The 21,963-nt window shown below is 35.8% G+C and overlaps 1 protein-coding gene across 3 annotated transcripts; it reads right to left on the bottom strand.

Moving 5' to 3' along the window:
- Positions 1-351: 351 nt before the first annotated feature.
- LOC6054693 (glycogen debranching enzyme) lies at positions 352-21,890 on the bottom strand. 3 transcript variants are annotated; one of them, XM_038260330.1, is made up of 5 exons: positions 21,709-21,890; positions 15,486-15,675; positions 9,621-11,533; positions 9,230-9,555; positions 352-2,903 (listed from the first exon to the last, which is right to left on the bottom strand). In XM_038260330.1, the coding sequence occupies exons 2-5, from the start codon at positions 15,646-15,648 to the stop codon at positions 716-718; spliced, it is 4,590 nt and encodes a 1,529-aa protein (XP_038116258.1). In that variant the 5' UTR covers positions 15,649-15,675; positions 21,709-21,890; the 3' UTR covers positions 352-715. The 3 variants fall into 3 exon arrangements, with proteins under 3 accessions (XP_038116258.1, XP_038116259.1, XP_038116257.1); XM_038260331.1 differs by having other exon boundaries at positions 15,486-15,672; XM_038260329.1 differs by lacking the exon at positions 21,709-21,890 and adding an exon at positions 15,750-15,893.
- Positions 21,891-21,963: the final 73 nt, after the last annotated feature.

Genomic DNA, 21,963 nt, shown 5'->3' with positions numbered 1-21,963 from the left:
AGTATCAACAAGACAAGTTATTTAGAATTTTTAAACCCAGGTTCAAATTTTGATAAAATGTGATTTTTGAAACAAGAAAATGAATCGATTATCTGAGCATTGCACCTCAATCTGTTTCTTCCAGTTTCTTTAATTTCAATAACTACTCACCTCTAGCCCCATCAATCCCGTCCATCCACCATCGCGGATTAAATTAACTCCCAAAAACGTTTTCCGCGGTCCAAAATGGGTCACAAACAATTTCATCCCGAATTGAATTGAATTCTGAGCTCTACTCGCGCCAACAGCAACAACAACAACCTCCCTAACAAAAGGACAAATTTTCGGATTGAACACAAAACGCCCCAGCAATACACATTTATCAGTGAATTTTATCACTTTATTTCAATTATTCATACATGCTATGGCAAATTTTTGTTCCGTTGTTCTGTGTCGAAGCACACTGCACTATCTTTGTAGTTGGCGCGCGCACATCCACGTTTGAACAGTTATGATATTTTTTTTTGCGCGTACTACCTAATTTTTGCTCGCGGCTTTTAGCTCTTTGTGTGAGTGTGTGCTTTTTTATGGCAGCAAATTGCGCGCTTTTGTCCGTTGTGTCCAAAAGCTGCGTGGGAATAAAAATATAATCTCTCTCTCTATGCAACGTGGCGCAAAACTTAACAATTTAAAATTTGAAAACAACATAAACAATTTAAACACGAGTTTTGAGTATTTAGAGTTCCTTTTCGTACTTTTCCAGATCGTAGAGGACTTCGAGCACGCAGCCCATGCTCCAGGCCTGCGTCCGGCACGAGTCGTTGCAGTAGGCGCCATTTTCGTTGGTGAGTTCGGCGAGGCCGCGCCAGTGACAGCGCTGCAGCTCGTTTAGGTGCGTCTGCAGGATGGACCACGTTTCGGCGACCGTTTCCTTGAGCAGTCCGTTGGCCTTGGCGAAGAAGAGTCGGGCGCGGAGGTAGAACCCGATTGGCCACACCCACTCGGGCCCGTTGTGGTAGTTGGCGCCGTGCGAGACGGACTTGTCGTCGCTGTCGATGGAGTTGTCGTAGTTTCCGCGGTAGCCCCAGTCCTCGAAGTCGAGCGTCTTCATGCCGAGCGGTCCGAGCAGGTACTTTTTGGCGGTTTCGAGCGCTCTCCAGGCGTGCTTGGGGTCGCACAGTTCGGGGGCGACACAGAGGGCGATCGGGAAGTTGCAGCGGAGTTGGAAGTCGGTCCAGGGGATTTCCGAGCCGAGCGTGTCCTTGTACATGCCCTTCTTGTTGACGAACTTGCTGTCGGTGGATTCGTCCACGTAAAAGTGCTTCTCGAAGTTGTCGGAGATTTTGTCCGCCCACTGTTTGTACGTCCAGGTGGTTTTGGTTCCGTTGGTGGTGCGTTCAACGCCGGTGCAAGGGATGACCTTTTCCTCGGCCATTCGCTGCATGAACCGCAAACTGGCCATCTGCAGACCGACCAACTCGACGGCCGAGCCATCGCGCGGTGACGAGGGGACGCCCCGGTTGCCGGACTTGTCGCACGAGCCCATCTTGTCCATCCAGGTGCCGCAGTTGGCGTTGTTGCCACCAAACACGAAGCCCGTCTCCGGGTTGATTCCAATCCGGTTGTTGAAGCCCTTGTCCTTCATGTGCGCATCGATGCGAGTTCCGGCGTTACGCTCGCGGTACGACAGCCCCTGGAAGTGTACAGCCAGCGCTTCTTGGATCGTTTCGTACAACAGTTGGTCACACTCACCAGGAGCCTTCGGCTCGCTGTCGTCCGTCGGGTACAACCGAGATACCTTGTCCTTCAGGATCGCCTTACCATTGGGCGCTTCCTCGACGTACAACTTCACGCAGTACATCCACCACCAAATCGCGTCCCGACAGTTGAACCGTGCGTTCAACCCACCATCCAGCAAGTTCGGAATCAACCCGTGACGAAGACATCCACCAAATCCGAGAATCATATACCGAGCCTCGTCGAACCGACCCGTCAGGAACATCAGTCCACGCAGCGCAATGAACGTGTCCCGACCCCAGCAGCGCATGTAACCGGTCGCAAAGTGCGGCAATCCAGCGGCCAACGTCGAGCAGCGCTCCGGCGGCTTCGGATCGTTCACATTAGGACTGAGCTTTGGCAAATTCGCCGACGGCGCAACCCTCACACACTGAACCGACCCCAACGCCAACCTCTTCCCAAACGTCGACCCTTGCCGCACGAAATCCGTCATCCTGTTGCAAGCCGCCGCAATCGCCAACCGATGAACCCCCGTCAAAATCACGTCAAAGTAGCTCGGAATCATGTACCGCGGAATCTGCTTCAGCGCAGCCAAATTCTTCTCCAACCAACTCGCCACCGGCGCCAAATTCGGATAGTTCTTCAACCGCAACGAACAGTGATCGATCAGCCAATCCCCCGTCCGCAAATTGTTCGCCAACGGATGGCCCAAATCATTGCTCGGTCCAATATCGCTCAAAATCGAAACAATCCCCTGCAACCCACAATAAACCAAATCTCCATACCCAGGCAGATTGTACGGACCCCCGCCATTGTCTCGCTCCTCCTCCGCACAACAATACAGCAAATTGTTGAAATCAACCAAATCCAACTTCCCCAGCAAATGCTGCAACTCAGCATACCGCGATCCCTTGTCACAATGAAACTCCCGCACCAGCTCCTGCAGATTGTCAAAGTGAGGCTTCACGCTGTCCTTGAGCGCCACCCGGATGGCCACCACCGAGCCCGGCTTCAAATTCACAAAGTCCAGCTGCGTCGTGTTCCCGTCGATGATGGCCTCCTTGCGGAAAATGTCCGACTCCTCCAGCTTGAGGTTCTTGCGCAGGTCCACGCAGTACTCGTTCACGCCGTTGATGTAGTGCTCGTCCTTTTTGAACTCGGACGGACGGTCGAACGTTTGGCCGGCCCTAAAAATTGAAAATAAATCATTATTTGTTAAACCTCAAATATTTGGCATTTTTTCAATCTAGAAAAAACTGTCAAAAAATCATTTAAATCATTTTCCACACGAAAACCCGGACCAAGGCAAAACTTTTAGAATTTTAAGAATTTCGAGAATTTTAAGAAATTTAAGAATTTTAAGAATTTTAAGAATTTTAAGAATTTTAAGAATTTTAAGAATTTTAAGAGTTTTAAGAATTTTAAGAATTTTAAGAATTTTAAGAATTTTAAGAATTTTAAGAATTTTAAGAATTTTAAGAATTTTAAGAATTTTAAGAATTTTAAGAATTTTAAGAATTTTAAGAATTTTAAGAATTTTAAGAATTTTAAGAATTTTAAGAATTTTAAGAATTTTAAGAATTTTAAGAATTTTAAGAATTTTAAGAATTTTAAGAATTTTAAGAATTTTAAGAATTTTAAGAATTTTAAGAATTTTAAGAATTTTAAGAATTTTAAGAATTTTAAGAATTTTAAAAATTTTAAGAATTTTAAGAATTTTAAGAATTTTAAGAATTTTAAAAATTTTAAGAATTTTAAGAATTTTAAGAATTTTAAGAATTTTAAGAATTTTAAGAATTTTAAGAATTTTAAGAATTTTAAGAATTTTAAGAATTTTAAGAATTTTAAGAATTTTAAGAATTTTAAGAATTTTAAGAATTTTAAGAATTTTAAGAATTTTAAGAATTTTAAGAATTTTAAGAATTTTAAGAATTTTAAGAATTTTAAGAATTTTAAGAATTTTAAGAATTTTAAGAATTTTAAGAATTTTAAGAATTTTAAGAATTTTAAGAATTTTAAGAATTTTAAGAATTTTAAGAATTTTAAGAATTTTAAGAATTTTAAGAATTTTAAGAATTTTAAGAATTTTAAGAATTTTAAGAATTTTAAGAATTTTAAGAATTTTAAGAATTTTAAGAATTTTAAGAATTTTAAGAATTTTAAAATTTTAAGAATTTTAAGAATTTTAAGAATTTTAAGAATTTTAAAATTTTAAGAATTTTAAGAATTTTAAGAATTTTAAGAATTTTAAGAATTTTAAGAATTTTAAGAATTTTAAGAATTTTAAGAATTTTAAGAATTTTAAGAATTTTAAGAATTTTAAGAATTTTAAGAATTTTAAGAATTTTAAGAATTTTAAGAATTTTAAGAATTTTAAGAATTTTAAGAATTTTAAGAATTTTAAGAATTTTAAGAATTTTAAGAATTTTAAGAATTTTAAGAATTTTAAGAATTTTAAGAATTTTAAGAATTTTAAGAATTTTAAGAATTTTAAGAATTTTAAGAATTTTAAGAATTTTAAGAATTTTAAGAATTTTAAGAATTTTAAGAATTTTAAGAATTTTAAGAATTTTAAGAATTTTAAGAATTTTAAGAATTTTAAGAATTTTAAGAATTTTAAGAATTTTAAGAATTCGTTTTCGTTTTCGTTTTCGTTTTACGGAGCAAGGTGGGGGACGCGGCCTCAAGTCAGTCCAAGTCCGGTTTCTTGTGGAAAAAAGGGTAGTGGCCGAACTAGTATTGCATACCAAATGAACACCACCGGAAGATATAGGGGATCGGGAGGGGGAAGGCGAAAGAAAATTAGTGTAGGTGTGAGTAGTAAGAATTTGGATGACTTGAGCAGTTACGTTAATCTAACTTTAAAACTGAATATAGGAAATCTGAAATTATGATTCAATCAAAAACTCAATTGAGATTTATACAAAGGGAACCTATGATGTATTTCAAATCTAAAGGTAATCAAATAAATTAACTGGAAAATGAAAGATGAAAACTAACTTGTCAGGGGCATTTTTTCTGGACCCCGTCCTGTCGCGTCCGTCAGTAGTCTTGTCGTACACTGCAACTAACTTTAATTTAACTAATCATTTATGTCCAATTATTCATTTCAGAAAAACTAACTAACTTGAAACAACAACCTCAACTAAACTGTCTGAAAGTAACTTGAATCTCAAATCCCCGAAATTTTAACCAAACATTTCTTTGCCTATTTTTAAAACCTGTCTTGCTGCTTCCAAAAACAATTAACATTAATGAAACGTTCATATTTTACAAGTTGATCACTCGTTGTTAAGACGAATATTTCGTGCCTTCCATTTCATTATGGCACACAAGCTCTGCAAACAAGAGTGTATCCCTATCATATATCTTATGTAATTTGAGTGAAAGAGACACAATCCTGTTCACACCTGTGTGTCCTTTTGAAATGTTAGGCTCTATTTGATCGTCAAAACTCCAGTAGATCCTCGATTCGCAACAATGATCGATACAACCATAATCCGAAAACCGTTAGTTCAACAGATTAACGAATTTTGTCCGATATCATTTCATTATTGATTGATCGAGACTCTATGGATTTTTGACAATTCAGAATGGTTAGTATACCACTTCAATTGAAATCAGAAATTCTGATAGCATTACTAAACTGGCTTACACATAACTGAAGTCTGGAATTATTAAACAACCTAGAAAAAGTTACAAAAAAACTAACTATTCCTCCCCATTATCAAACAGTTTTAAACCTGTTTCTAACAGATTTTACGAACAAGAATATTGAGACTCGAATAAAAAAATTTCAATATCTTGTAATTTTACATATTATAAAAGCTGTGATTTCTATCAACACAAGTATATAAATATAAAATAAATGTGTGATATATATCAACATCGGAAACCATCTTTGCAAGTAGCCCTGAAACGACGGCAACGTGTGGCTCCATCTCCAGGGAATTTTAAGAATTTTAAGAATTTTAAGAATTTTAAGAATTTTAAGAATTTTAAGAATTTTAAGAATTTTAAGAATTTTAAGAATTTTAAGAATTTTAAGAATTTTAAGAATTTTAAGAATTTTAAGAATTTTAAGGATTTTAAGAATTTTAAGAATTTTAAGAATTCTAAGAATTTTAAGAATTTTAAGAATTTTAAGAATTTTAAGAATTTTAAGAATTTTAAGAATTTTAAGAATTTTAAGAATTTTAAGAATTTTAAGAATTTTAAGAATTTTAAGAATTTTAAGAATTTTAAGAATTTTAAGAATTTTAAGAATTTTAAGAATTTTAAGAATTTTAAGAATTTTGAGAATTTTGAGAATTTTAAAAATTTTAAGAATTTTTGAATGATTTGAATTATTTGAATTATTTGAATTATTTGAATTATTTGAATTATTTGAATTATTTGAATTATTTGAATTATTTGAATTATTTGAATTATTTGAATTATTTGAATTATTTGAATTATTTGAATTATTTGAATTATTTGAATTATTTGAATTATTTGAATTATTTGAATTATTTGAATTATTTGAATTATTTGAATTATTTGAATTATTTGAATTATTTGAATTATTTGAATTATTTGAATTATTTGAATTATTTGAATTATTTGAATTATTTGAATTATTTGAATTATTTGAATTATTTGAATTATTTGAATTATTTGAATTATTTGAATTATTTGAATTATTTGAATTATTTGAATTATTTGAATTATTTGAATTATTTGAATTATTTGAATTATTTGAATTATTTGAATTATTTGAATTATTTGAATTATTTGAATTATTTGAATTATTTGAATTATTTGAATTATTTGAATTATTTGAATTATTTGAATTATTTGAATTATTTGAATTATTTGAATTATTTGAATTATTTGAATTATTTGAATTATTTGAATTATTTGAATTATTTGAATTATTTGAATTATTTGAATTATTTGAATTATTTGAATTATTTGAATTATTTGAATTATTTGAATTATTTGAATTATTTGAATTATTTGAATTATTTGAATTATTTGAATTATTTGAATTATTTGAATTATTTGAATTATTTGAATTATTTGAATTATTTGAATTATTTGAATTATTTGAATTATTTGAATTATTTGAATTATTTGAATTATTTGAATTATTTGAATTATTTGAATTATTTGAATTATTTGAATTATTTGAATTATTTGAATTATTTGAATTATTTGAATTATTTGAATTATTTGAATTATTTGAATTATTTGAATTATTTGAATTATTTGAATTATTTGAATTAGGTATTTGAATTATTTGAATTATTTGAATTATTTGAATTATTTGAATTATTTGAATTATTTGAATTATTTGAATTATTTGAATTATTTGAATTATTTGAATTATTTGAATTATTTGAATTATTTGAATTATTCGAATTATTTGAATTATTTGAATTATTTGAATTATTTGAATTATTTGAATTATTTGAATTATTTGAATTATTTGAATTATTTGAATTATTTGAATTATTTGAATTATTTGAATTATTTGAATTATTTGAATTATTTGAATTATTTGAATTTTTTAAATTATTTAAATTATTTGAATTGTTTGAGTTATTTGAATTATTTGAATTATTTGTTTAAATTTTTATCTCTATATTAATTCGTTTTAATTTTTTTGTATAATTTCAATGATTTGATCTCTTAATCTTTTTTGAATTTTTGGAATTAGTGATTTAAGATTTTTTATTTTTAGATTTTTATTTCAATTGTTTTTAAATTTATCGATTTTTTATCCTTTCCCCAATTTTCCCTGCATAATTTATTTTCTTTCCTGCATCATTCCATTTGATGCGGGAGCAAACCCGTAAGCATTTTTTTTAATCTTTGATTTTTTTAAATATTTTTTAACAGCTTCTTTTCGCAAAAAATAGTCTTTCTTTCATCTTTTAAATAAATATTTTTAATATGTTTTTTCTTATGTTTATTTTTTTTTAAATTTTTATGTTTTTTCTTATTTTTATAATTTTGAATTTGTGATTTTTTTTTAATTTTTTCATGTCTTGATGTTTTTTATATGTTATAATTTGAAGATTTTTAAAATTTTTTAAAGCTTTTATTTTTTTATCTATTTAGAATTGTTTTATATTTTTTCAATACCTTGAGAAGTCTTATTTTTTAAATTTTTAAGTTGTTTAACTTTCAGAATTTTCTTGTTTTTTCATTTTAATTTTCAGATTTTTTTTATTGGGCTGGAACAAATTTTATTTAAAGTTTTCGTCACCCCCATTCAAAGTTGGTCCAAAAATCCAGGAGTCAAAAAAAAATAAAAAAAAAACTTCAAAATTTCAAAGGAAATTGATTTAAAATGCATTCCGCTGCGTTTAAAATCATTTTTAGCATTGTGGTTTGGTTGAGCGTTTTAGCAGAATGCATTACTGTGAATACAAAGAGACGAGTTGTTCCTTTTAATTCCGCTATATATTTTAATATCTTGACAGATACGTATTTCGTCTACTACTTGCAGACTTCATCAGTGTTCTGTTCTGTCGAGAACAGAACACTGATGAAGTCTGCAAGTAGTAGACGAAATACGTATCTGTCAAGATATTAAAATATATAGCGGAATTAAAAGGAACAACTCGTCTCTTTGTATTCACATTTTTAGCATGTTTGGGTTGATTTAAACATCTTATGATTTTTTTAAAATTTTCGATGTTAAGTATCGCAAAAAAAAATTTTTCGATGATTTTTTTGTCTCCGTACATTTTTCCTTTTCTGAAAACTAATGATTGCAAAACCATTGAACTAGTGTAAAATGCATTTTAAAACACTTTTTGCATTCAAATTGTTATTGTTATTGGCTTGTTATTTTATTATTTTATATTTTTTTGTTTATAATTGTATTTTATTTTTTTCAGAAGTTTAGTTTTTTAAGCTTCTAAATATTTTTTCAAACTTCAAAATTTTCAAAGTTTTAATTTCAAAAATGTATTTTTTTATTTTTTTAAGATTTTAATATTTTTTTCTTTGAGCTTTCTTTTTTACAATTGTATTGATTTTGTATTTTTTTTTATTTGTTATATGTTTTAATTGTATAGATTTTTTTTTAAATTTTTTGAAAGAACTTTTGAAACTTTTGATTTTTATTTTTTTGGGTTTTTTCGTGTTACGCAGGAGCAATTTTTCCCTTTTACTTTTGTTTTTTTCAATTTCTTGAAAGCTTTTTTTTAATTTCGAATTTGTTTTGAATTTTTAAAATATTATTTTTATTTTATTGTTTTGAGTTCTTTTTTAATTTATTATGTTTTGTTTTATTTGCAGCTTTGTTTTTTCTTATGTTTTGGTTTTTGTTGTGTTTTTGAAGTTAATAAAAATAGAAACTTTCAATAATTAATTTTGACGAATATTCAACTAGTTATGTTTTTGGGAGTAATAATTTATAAGTTTTAGAATTTTGGATTTGAAGGATTTTTGAAACACGATTTTCCTATTCCCGATTTCCCGACTTAGACTTAGACCACCCGATTTAAAACCAACTTACTTCTTGTAAATCTGCACTTCAAACACAATCTCCAGAAGATTTCCCTCGAACCTCAGCGGCCGCACTCCCGTCGGTCCCGCCCACGGACTCGGATACCCGAACGCCGTGTGCGCCACCAAAATCACCGTCTCGTGATTCTGGCTCGAGTGCCGCGTCACCGCCACAATGTCCGGATTCATCTGGTCCACAAACAGCTGATCAAACCCGCGCGTGGCCAACCCACCGTGCAGCAGATTCAGCGCTTCCTTCACCGCCACGATGCCGGTCGTTTTGTCGACGTGCTTGCCCCACTCCTGGTACTGGCGCTCCTCGTCCACCACGTGAATCTGTGTCAGGGGGGAATGCGGTCAGTGGTTTTTGGTTTAATTTTTAAGGCTAATTTGTAACTCACGTGATGCGGGACCATTTCGTCGTAGCCGCGATTGCTGCCGGTTGCGCAGCATGCCATGGAAACGAGTGCTGCCGACGGGATTAGATCGAAGATGGTGCGCTTCTCGACTGGGGATGGGTTGTCGTGGGTCAGGTCCATGAAGAGGGCGTGCGCGATTGAAGGGGCGAGGATGCGCTTGGGGCAGGGGAAGAACGCTCCGACTGGGGCGCCGCCGTAACGGTGGACGAGACGGCCTTGCTCGTGCGAGTCCCACGCGGAGAGGGCTTCGCGAATTAGGGAGGTGATTCCGAGGCGGTTGACGAAGATGTTGTCTGTGTAGTCGGAGTTGGTGAATAGTTCCGCTACGACGTAGAGTTCTGGGTTGACCTTGCGGGCGGAATCGAGAAGCCATTCGGCCACGTGCAGCGGCGTCGAGTGACAGTTGTCCAGCCGAACGCCGTCGAAGATACGGGCCGTGGTGTCTACGTACTCCTTCATGTGCTTCCACAGGTACGGACTGTCTTCTGGTTTGTCGCCGTACCGTAGCTTGATGCTGTCACCCCAGGCGATCAACTCGCGGCGGATGTAAACATTGCCGGTGCCTTCCTGCGGACGGGCAAAGTCCTTCAACGGGTCACTGTTGATGACCCAACCGTTGTGCGCCATGAAGAGTTTGCCCGGACCGCCGTACATCATCTCCTCAATGTCTTTGAGCGACTTTCCTTGAACGCCGTACTGAGTGAAGTACTTCATGAACAGCGGATACTTGACCGAGATTCCCTTCACCTGAGGACCGTCAGCTTGTACCCGCTCGTACCTTGTCCCCGCCAAGCAGTTCTCAATGGCATAATCCAGATGACCCTGAATCTCCTTCCGGACTTCCTCGTTCAACCACTGCAACTTGGCACGGAACGCCTCAACGCACTTCCTCTTGCGGCTGTCCTCGTCAAAGCAATCCTTCCGGAACACGTTGTACGTTCGCATCGCCCGGTCAAAATCAATCTCCGCCCCCAACCGCCGATACTCCGGGTCATGCTTGAGCTGTAGATCCCCCTCGGGAACATCCTGCGCCGCAGTCGGACTCTGCTTCGACGCCTGCTCGCTGAACCGCGCCATGTACTTCTCAATATTACACTGGAACAGCTCGTGCAGCTTAATCTGGGGCAAATAGTTCGTATGAACCTGCCAACGCAGCGCGTCCAAATGATTGGCCGTCTCCACCACCGACGGAATTCCAACGTGCTCCAACAACCCAGCCGCCACATCCTCCCCAACCCTCGCCAGCATGGCATCCAGCAAGAAAGCCGGCCTCAAATGCGGACACGTAAAACAGTTATAACTGCACTCCGCGTACTCCCGGATCCAAATCGACTCATTCGCCGTATGATTCAACACAATGTCGCAAATTGACGCCATCCCCCACTCCTGCCGCATCTTCTTGACCACCCCCTCAACATCCTCAAACCCAACCGCGTGATCCTTATCGTTCGCAAAGTCCGGATTCACCTTCAGCTGGTTCTTCAGCGAATAAGCCGACCGCGACCCGCCCAACTCCTGAATCGGCGTAAAGTGAATCACATTGTAACCGCTCTCCTTCGCCACCCGCAACTTCGCCTCCCAGCTCCCAACCGGTCCCATCAACTTGGCAATCACCGTCTGACACCGGATCGCCTCCAGCGGAAGCACCGTCAACGAGTCGCCCTTTCCCACCGTCAAATTGGGCTCGACCTGGACATACAGCCCGGCCTGCGGTCCCTCCACGCCCTCGTACTGCACGTAAAAGTGGTACGCGCCCGAGTGGTTCAGGTGGACCGTGCAGTAGCAGTCGACATCGCGGATCGACACGAACTTGCTGCCGCCGGACTGGGAGAGCAGAGTGCCCGTCGGCGAGCACCATTGCAGCTGGGTGTAGACGTGGCGGTTAAAGTCCTTGCCTGTAAGAGGGAGAGAGAGAGCAGGATTTTTTTATTGATTCATTTTAAACTCAACTTAAAAATAATAAAAATATAGTTGCAAATGTTTTTTTTTTTTGGTTAATTTCGTCAAAACATTCAATAACTTTAGCAAAAATAAGAAGCAAGCCAGATAGCATGAGAGAAACTCTCTTTTGCCTTCTTCTCTCTCTGAGAAAATTTGAAGATAAATGAGAGTTACATGGTTGCTGTCTTAGCATTTGCTTTAAACGAAACTTGTAAATGTAAATACTTGTGCTGGTTTAGACCTTTTTTATAACTTTAAAAAAAATTGTTAATGAATATTCAGAAATAATAAATTAAATGGTTCAAAAACTTCACGAACCCAAAAATAGACAATATTGTTAACAATAACGGAGGGAAGCAAGACAGTAGACAAGAGAGAAATTCTCTTTTCCCTGAAATCCTCTTGCTTCTTTGCAGAGTAAACTTTAGCGTTCTCTTTATTATTTTAATCTCTCAGTAAATTAAGAGGGGAAAAAAAGTTGCGTACACGGAGAAAAAAGAGTTCCCAAAATCGTGAACACCCGTTCATGGAATTGGGAACCACGAACAAAGTGTTCAAATGCCATTGTACGATTTTCAAAAACGTACCATGGAATTTGAACACTTTGTTCGTGGTTCCCAATTCCATGAACGGGTGTTCACGATTTTGGGAACTCTTTTTTCTCCGTGTAGAACAAATCTGTCAAGAATAAGGATTTGTCCCAACTTTTTTTTTTAATATTCAAAAACTTGTATCTTGAGAACGGATTTTCTGTTCAATTTGGTGTCTTTGGCAGTGTTGTAGATCTTGCTTAGTACCCCTGAGAAAAAAACGACTCATAAAAAATCCTCAAATAGCATCGATTTTTTAAGTGACATGATATGTGTCCGATTTTTAATGTAAACAATTAAACAATCGTACAATTTCCCGTTCATTCGAAAAAAAATTGCAGTTTATGCAAAAAGTTGCAAAAAGATGATTTTTTCAGCACGAGTCGTACATTAATCCAACGAGGTTTACCGAGTTAGATGAATACGATGAGTGCTGAAAAACTAAATTTTTGCAACGACTTGTTTACAACATCCATGTATTAGTAAATTTACCGTTCAAAACAAAAAAATATTTAAAAATGTTACTTTTCCATACTAGTTTAGAAAAGTTCAACTTTTCAACACTCATTTCATTGCTGAAAAGTAGAACTGCCAAACATTGAATATTTTCAAAATATTTTTTTCTAAAAGATCGGAAAATTTTACGAATGTTTCATGTTTTAACATTGATAATCGGACCATTATTTGCTGAGATATCGTCATTAGAAAATGGTGGGTTGTTTTGGTGAGATTAAGAAAACTTCAATTTTCGTGTTCTTTTTCTTAAAGCGGCTCTATCTCAGCAACCCGAGCTCCAATCTTCAATGTCTCTTAGACCATTTTATAGCAAATTTTTTGAACTTTTCAAAAAAAATATTTTTAGAGATGGTCACTTGTGGTCACTATTTTTAAAAATTAAAAAACTGCAAATATTTCGCTAAAATCAAACTGAAAACGGAGCCCTTTATCAAAAAATCTGTAGAGTACTTTTCGATTGCAAATTCAATTTTGCATTAAAAAATAATGTCAAACTTGTTTTTGCATGAAACTTCGATTTTTTCCAAAAATCACTATTTTTCAAAAATTCATAACTCGGCGGCAGATTTTTTGACCATGTATCTCTATGGCTCAAAAGTTGCAGATTTTTGTCCCCTAAAACATATCAAAAAATCTCGAAAATCAAAAAATACGGATTTTGGGAAATTGAGTTTTAGTAAAAAAAAAGTTGATAAAAAAATCTGCAATTTTTTGTTCCGTGTACCTATTTTTTTCTCAAAAGTCCTCAACAATACCTACAACTTTGCCGAAGACACCAAATTGATCAGAAAACTCACTCAAAAGTTACAGCTGTTTGAATATTTACATACACTTTTTGTATGGACAGCAGCCAAAATTGTATGGAGACTTGTATGGGTAAACCAATGACGCAAAATAGCTTATTTGGTCATAGGGAAGGCCCCCACAAAGTTTGAGCCAAATAAAAAAAATACAAATAAAATCCATTTCCGGTTTTGGTAGAGAATTGCTCTCGTCTTTTTTCCAATTTGTGGCCACAAAATTAAAAATGTCTTTTTTTTTAAAGGTCCTATAAACCAAATTTAATTTTTTTGCTTTTTGAGTGTTTTTAGAACCACCTTGAGTCACGTGAAGAGCCACAGCTGACCACTTATTATGTAGACCAAATGTAATTATTATAAGAAAGATTTAATAAAGTATATTTAATTCAAAAAAAACCTTGAGTCACGGGTATTCAAAAAAGCAAAAAAATGAAAATTTGGTTTACAGGACCTTTTTTAAAAAACTCTGGATTTGTAAAGAGCTAGATGCAATCATTGTACAGACACTGAAAAAATCTGACATAGCAAACTCAAGTGTTTTTTCACGTGAGCTGCTCCAAAAATCATCACGATAATTTCACATGCTTATCCAATGACTTCGATAGTTTTTTCTGGTTCCATTGATGTGAAAATCATTTGAAATCAGCTGATCCCAACCGAAAACCGCTTCACTCTTTTATCACATGGTGTTCACTGCGGATTCAAGTGAATTCCACTTCGATTTGCCCCATTTGACTTTTCCTTTGATAGTGAAGGGAAATTCACGTTAAAACCAGATGTTTTGAATTTGAATGTCGAGTGTTGCAAATTAGTTCAGCAAATCAATAAGCAAGATGGCGAGAAGGAAAAATTCACGATTTGAGCTCGTCTTTTGAACTCGTTTTTTATTTCAATTATTCAAGGTATTCGTCTGAATTTTCACAAAGAATCGTTATTTTGACGATGGTAAGTAATGATGCAATTATAAAGTAATGCTTTGCTAAGAAGTTTCATAATACTTTTTGATTCCAGGAAACCAAGTTCGTGAGTCTTTTTTCAAGTGCAAAACATCCTGCGGATTACTGTGAACCGGATTGGGATGCAGCTTTAGGAGCATTCAGTGCTGGTGTTCGAGGACTCCGAAAGTGCAAAATTGTCCACGAAAGAGTATTTGCGGACAGTACGATGTGTACTTAAGTGACCAGTGAATGAGGATGACCAAGAGTTATGTGTTGTTGATAATTAAATATATGCGTGAAATAAAATGTGAAAAATAAAAAAAAACAATTTTTGGATTTTTTTACCGATATTTAACAGCAACAAAAGGAAAAAAAGTACGTGATTCCCATTTCACATTCACAAGGATTTCACGTGACAATCATGTGCGATGACACTTGAAGGTAACGTGTTTTTCATTTAATTATGATGAAAATTTCACTTGAATTTACCGCATCGCATTTTGAACCATTTTGATATGATTTTCACATGACATTCACATGCTTAGTGGTATGGGGCAGATTCATGTGTAAAACATGTGACATTACTATGCGCCTTTCTTTCAGTGGATCGCCTATCAATACCGTCAGAACAATCGAGATTATTAAAAGAGTTGACGAAATCAATGCAATGTTTTCTTCTTTCATAATCTGATATTTACAAACAACAACTGCACTTCACTTCACAGATTACAGCACATCGTTGCATCTCGTGCACATCGTTGTCGCTAAAAATATTCCTCCACGCAGCATTTTTTTTTCCGTGTGATTCACACAATACAATTTTCGAAACGGTTCTTTTCACTTGCTCTCAATGACCTGCCCACACAACAGTACCAAATTACATTCTCGTGACCTAGAAACACACTTTTTTCCGAAAACAGATGTTTCATCTCACTCCAACGGAAAGAAATTACTCGAAACAAACAAAAAAAAAATTCTTATCACTTCCCTCGCGACGACGACGACGACGACCTTCATCGTCCGCCAGGCGACCCCAGCGATCGAAAGACACTCAAAACTCACCGTCGGCCGGGTAGTTGCAGTAGATGGCCACTCGGCGGCCCAGCAGCGACGCCCCCGGGTGCACGTGGATCAGCGAGTTCTTCTTGAGCCGGTACAGCGTGCCCTCGCCCTTGTCGTTGTGGTGGATGGCCAGCTTGATTGACCCGGCGGCGTGTTCCGACATGTTGACCTCGGACGCTAGTGGCAGCTTCTGGAAGGGGAGGATCGAGAAGTTTTAGAATTAAAATTTGAGTTTGGTTTAACAATGAGATATTCGTGGACAACCTCAGCGTTCAGAAAAGAACCAATTCTTTTGAGGATCATCATGATTGCAGCAAAAATTATGACTTTTCAAAAACTGAACAAAAAAACACCGGAGAAAGCTAGAGTTAGAACCTGCAGGCGCCCGAGCAGGCAAACTACTAACTGACTGACTGGATTAAATGCATGGACGAGTGTGGCACACGATCCAGGCAGGTTTGTTATTGGTAATCTCAGGGTTGTGATAGTGGAAACCAAAACAATTCGTCGTCCATCACATGGGATTGATTTCCATTAGGGTCACCAAAGAAGAGGCAATCAAGCGAGAACAGTCTAACCTTGAATTGACAATCGCAAAAATAAAATCTAATTTTCTTTCTCGAAAAAAATGCAATCATGCTTAATTGTTTCGTCAAAACTAGTCCTTTCAGTAGCTGTGCCACTCGAAAGGCACGCCGCCGACGTGATTCATGGTTGTGTTGCTGTGTACGCCGAAACGTTCTTTTAATAATTAGCATGCTTAATCTGGGTGATGAATAGAGAGAATGCGTAACGTGATTTTTGAATGATCCCACTTTGTTTACATCTACAAAGTAGAAGGCTGCTCAAGCACAAGCATGACTTTTTTCTTACAGGTAAATGAGCTGTTTTATAATCAATAGTATTTGTTTCATGTTGCCTAGTTTTTCACTTTTCAAGCATAACAATGTTAAAAGGCCAAAGCCGAAGTGTAAACAAAGAGTCTATCCTGCTCACGTCAGCTTTATTGTTACATTAGGAACGAGCAAGATAGACTCTTTGTTTACATTTCGGCTTCAGCCCTATTACAATGTTTTGCTAGATTTTTTTGCTGGAAAATTGTGCGTATTTTTAAGTTTTGATCGGTTAAATAGGTTTTTATTTTTTACGCGTGACGAAGATAAATTCTCTGGCTGATTTGGGAATCTTTCAGCTGTCCAGCGAAAAAACATCTCTAATTCTAGCGAAGCTGATCCAACAAACAGAGCATGGATGGATAGTTACAACCGCATCGACTCCGTAAAAAACTTTCGTTCATAATTATAAAAAATGATGGTCTCGCCTTCAACTTTCTTAAGATTTTCACCACCAGGTTCTAAAAGCCACACATGTGTTATTCTTGCAAAAAAAAAAAAAAAAACAATTGTTAATGATCGATAACAATACTCTCTACTTTTGGCGAACCGTAAATTGGTTCCACTTTGACAGTTCAAAATTGGGGCCGTTTTGCGAACCACTATTCAGCAGGCAAAGTTGTAGGAATAAATTAAGACTACACCAGCCGTCCCCTAACATGACAGTTTTCGTGAGTTGCGCGTATCCACCGACAGATGGCAAGTGGGCCTCGTCGGAGTCCGCCCATTAAATACGCAACTCAAACTTTGCATGGGAAATTTTTTTTTCGTGACGGTTTTCGCGGCACGCTCCCTCCAACTTTTCGAGACTAATATTTTAAATTGGCGTATCTCTGAACAATTTTTTCAACAAAATGATTCCAGAATGCTTATTTTGCCGTTTAAAACCGAAATAAGACAAAAACTATATTTATTTAAACTATTTGCCATTATCAAATGTTTGGCTAGATAACATCGAAGGCCGCCATCTTAGGCCCACTGGGCCCACAAAAAGAGGTACGCTCAGTTTGTATGGAAGCTGTCAACATGCTCCCGGGCTGGACTACACCGAAAAAACATTTGAAAAAAAAAATCATCTTTTCAGGAAATTTCAGATTAGGCCAAATCTTTCATCAACTTATTATTTTTTGAAAAAAAAAATATTAAAAATAAATTATTTGCATTTTCTGAGCTTTTTGACATTTGTTAAAGAAGGTTTATATTTATTAAAATTAGATTATTGGAAATTTTATTTCAATATTTTGTCCCCGCCCCTTCAAAAATCACCCAACAATTCAGCGGGCAAAAAAAATGCAGAAAAAATCATCTTTTTATGAAAAAAAACTTATATAGTTGATTGTAACTATTTAAACAATAAATTTAAATTGTTTATTTTTTTGTATAATTAATCAAAAAATGCACTAGTAAAATGTGGGTCTCGTGGCGCAGGGGTAGCGGCTTCGGCTGCCGATCCCGATGATGCTATGAGACGCGGGTTCGATTCCCGCCTTATCCACTGAGCTTCTATCGGATGGTGAAGTAAAACGTCGGTCCCGGTTTCTCCTGTCTCGTCAGAGGCGCTGGAGCAGAAATCCCACGTTAGAGGAAGGCCATGCCCCGGGGGGCGTAGTGCCAATAGTTTCGTTTCGTTAGTAAAATTTTAGGAAAAAAATATCATACAATTTTCGGTAATAGCATTTAAACTGTATAAATATAAAGCAATATGTGATACTTTTTTCTTCAAAATTTTGGGAGCTTAGCTTGCAATTTAAAATTTAGTTTTCAGCATTGAATAAAACTTGTACCAGCCTTTTAATCACTGTTACATTTTAGAAACAAATTAAAAATACATAGATCAAACAAAAATATACAATATTATAAATAATATAAAATACTTTTTGCAATTCCACTGTGAAACTTTTCAGCACTAGTATCGAAAAGTAACATTTTTCAATTTTGTTTTGTTTTGAACGATGATTTTACTAAACACATGAATGTTTGACATAAAATTCCATTAAATAAGCGTTTTTCGGAATCGCAAAAAATGTTGTAAGCAACTCGTTGCATTCATTGATTTTTTCAGCACTCGTCGTATTTATCCAACTCGGTAAACCTCGTTGGATAAATGTACAACTCGTGCTGAAAAAATCTTCTTTTTGCAACTTGTTGCATAAACTACTATTGAACTCAGTTTTAATTCAAACATTTTCTCATAAATAATTTTAAAGAACTTTTCATGTTTAAACGAATGGGAAACTGGGAACAAACAATTATTATTTTTCAAAATATCGAGGTATTGACGGATTTTTTTTTTTGCAAAAAAAAAACTTACGTTGGTATTTCACGAAAATTTAAAATATATTCGAAGGAGTTCAAACATGATAAATTAGATTAAAAATGCAAGAAAATGTATTTTAACTGGTTTTTAGTTTATTAAACTTAAATTTTCATTAAAATTTTGATGTTTTCCGAATATTTTTTTTGCCCTCTGGTTATTCAGGACGACCATGGCGAGGAGGGGGGAAGGGGGGGGGGGGCAACATAAACTTTGAAAAATATTTGCAACGGCCTAAGGGGAAGTTTGTTTTTTTTTTTTTTTATTTTAGCAATCAATTCCAGTAATCTTGAATTGTGTTCATGAATTTGAGAACCACAAAGGAATTTATTCATGAGTATGGTGCATTTCTGGAGCAACATTTGAAAGGGGCGGTACGACATTGCTCTTACGGCCTTTCATTACACGCGTTTAAATGGGACGAAAGGCCGTAAGAGCAATGTCGTACCGCCCCTTTCAAATGTTGCTCCAGATTTGCACTATAAACGTGAATATAGTGCTTCGTGATTCTCAAATTCATGAGCACAAATCACGATTTGGAGAATTGACTTTTTTCCGTGCAAAACATTTTTTTAACTTAAAAAAAAATTAGTGATAATAAAAGTCGAATCAACTGAAAACAATTAGAAATGAATTTTCCTGCGTTTATTATCATATAGGTTTTCTATGCCAAGTGAAAAATATATAGTTTAACCCAACAGTGACGAACTTCTCGTCTCAGTGCCCTGATGCAAACAATAGAGTTATCTACGTGCTCATGTATTGCGTATACGTACACGAAAAAAGTGAGGTTAAATTTTGTACCGGCCAGCAAAACAAATGGCGTGCTAGTGTGCGTGATATCGTACCTAGATAACTCTATGATCAAAAGAATTCATCAACAAGGCTTTCTAGTCAGAAATTTACAAACCCATTTAAAGAATGTATACATGGCAGCTGGGAGTTTGATTGCATAAGATTTTCTGTCTCTTTCCAGCAAAAGTTTGTTGTCAAGCGACTACCAGATGTTTTTTTATAGAATGACCGTCTGATATGTCAGCCAACATATTTCGCAGGGCTGTGACAGCTCGCGCTCTCGACCGTTGTTTGCATCAGGACACTGTGACGAGAATTTCGTAATTTTTGGGTTAAATTATATTTTTTCACTGTCTAGGCCCAGCTTTATACTTAGAAATTAAAAAAAAGATTGCAAACAAATGCATTTTAAAACTTTTTTTTTTTCATTGAACTGTAGAAACCACGGTTTGTCCCTCTTATAAAAAAAAATATTAAAAAAAAATTTAGGACAGATTTTTTTTTCGAAATTAATAACATTTATTTAAGAATCCAAAAATTTATTCTTTAATAAAAAAATCTTTTTTATTAAGAATTTAAAAAATCTGTAAAAAAAATGTTTGAAGTGTTATTTTTTCTCCTTAACACCTAAAATCCCAAAATGTTTGTTTTCTCGCTCTAGTTTGGCGTCTGTAAATTTGATCATATCAAAAGCCCAAAATAGTGTCGAAAAGCATTACTTCCGAAACAAATGCTAAAAGTTGAGCATTTCGGCACTCAAATGAGTGATATAATGAACTTTTCAGCACTGTTATTTTCAAGCGAAACAAGCAATATCCCGAAACCAAGTTATTCCCAATGAATTTTTGCTATCAATTTAAATACAAACTTCAACGCTTGAGCTGCAATTAATTCATTTTTGAAATCAAGATATTTTCATTGGAAAAATTTGGCGCAAGTGCAACTTTTTTTGAAGATTTTTCGTTGTTGTTGTATTTTTTAAGGCTCTGAAAGGCATCATTCACGATCGGCCATTTGGCGGCCATCTTTGTTTTAGAAAAAAAATACAAATCTTTTTTCATAACGTATTCATCAAAAAACGGGTTTCTTTGTGTTGTTTGTAGAAGCGTTTTACATATAGTTATTTTTTTCTTATTTGGCCGATCGGAAATGGTGCCTTTCAGAGCCTTAAGTTATTGAATATCAATAAAATAGGGATTTAATCAATGTTTGGCCATCAAAAATAAATTTCTTTGAGACTTAAACAAAATGTTTTCTTAATAATTTTTAAAACGTCTTGACCATTGGCATAATAAACTGCCATATTTGTGGAAATTTGAGTTGAAATAAGATAACAATAAAATAATTTGCGATCCAGAAGGGGACTTAAAAAAGTTACTGCTAAAAATAATTGAGATCGATTCTAGCAATCGCTTGACTCAGTATTTTCAACACACACAACTCAATTCCAATCTAAGCCTTTTTATGGCGTCAAATTTCACAACATCAACGACCTGCTGTTCAATTACCCCACAGCTGATCAAGCTAATTGATCTCGTTCGATCACGCAATCCTCTCTCGATCGACGCCAGACGACTCTAGTTCTTGTTTCCGCCTCATTGCGATCCGCGGTCAACCCCGGTTTGGCACGCGTCCAACTTCCTCACTTTCCTCTCAGAATCCCAACGCCGCTTGTTCGTTCGTTCGTTCCTCCCAGAGCTGCAAATCCGACGCGCTTCTAATTAAACTCTGAATCAGGCTGACCTCGACCTCCTGAATCGCTGTGCAGCTGTGTACTAAGCTGAGCTGGTTGTTGGTAAACCGATTCCGTCGAGACTGCCGCCGCCGATGAAAACAAACTCTTGTTTGTAGAAATTTTCCGATCTTCTTGTCTGCTTCCCTTCTCTTCCTCGGTCCCAGGAATTACCGCACATAGCCGTGACGACCTTTTGGCCTTCAGACGAACGGCCCCGTTCGAAAATAACTCACGTGTTCCGCAGATCGTTAGGCCAGAGGGGAACCGTAAATAGACGTCGCAGGACAATTTAGGTCACTTAATCCAGTTTAAGATTTTAATTCAATTTCTCACAATTAATTTCTCCACCCACAGATTTGATCCATGCGACCCAGCCCCGGAAAATCGGGGCCAAGGAGAATCTTCGCTCAAAATATCCTTCAAAATCTCGGAACCAAGAACGTCGCAAAATTCCGTCAAATTCCAGCGCCTCCGACCGGCACTTACCAGCTTCGATAACAGGGTGCACTAATTCAACGCGTTTTCACCGGTATTTGCAAATTTTTCACACACTTTTTCGACGCGCACCGAACTCAAGAACCGATCCGCCTCACTCCAGAAGATTTTTGAAACTCAACGCGACTCAAGGTGACCTTGCTGCCGACTCGCGGGCAGGGATGCTTTTGAACTGTTGACACTTCTTTTTCGGTGGGTGGTGGGGTGGGATACGAATAGAAAAAAAACGTAAACAAATCGCGATAT

This window comes from Culex quinquefasciatus, chromosome 3 (assembly GCF_015732765.1).
Source record: "Culex quinquefasciatus strain JHB chromosome 3, VPISU_Cqui_1.0_pri_paternal, whole genome shotgun sequence".
Classification (NCBI taxonomy): domain Eukaryota; kingdom Metazoa; phylum Arthropoda; class Insecta; order Diptera; family Culicidae; genus Culex; species Culex quinquefasciatus.
This window is presented reverse-complemented; position numbering and strand designations above follow the sequence as displayed.

Bases quoted from the DNA above. Each gene is read 5' to 3' on its own strand.
- LOC6054693 (XM_038260329.1), bottom strand. From the start codon at position 15,791: ATGATGATCCTCAAAAGAATTGGTTCTTTTCTGAACGCTGAG. The intron at 15,676-15,749 runs GTTGTCCACGAA...CTCCCCTTCCAG, and splicing joins GTTCTTTTCTGAACGCTGAG to AAGCTGCCACTAGCGTCCGA. The intron at 11,534-15,485 runs GTGAGTTTTGAG...TCCCTCTTACAG, and splicing joins CTGCAACTACCCGGCCGACG to GCAAGGACTTTAACCGCCAC.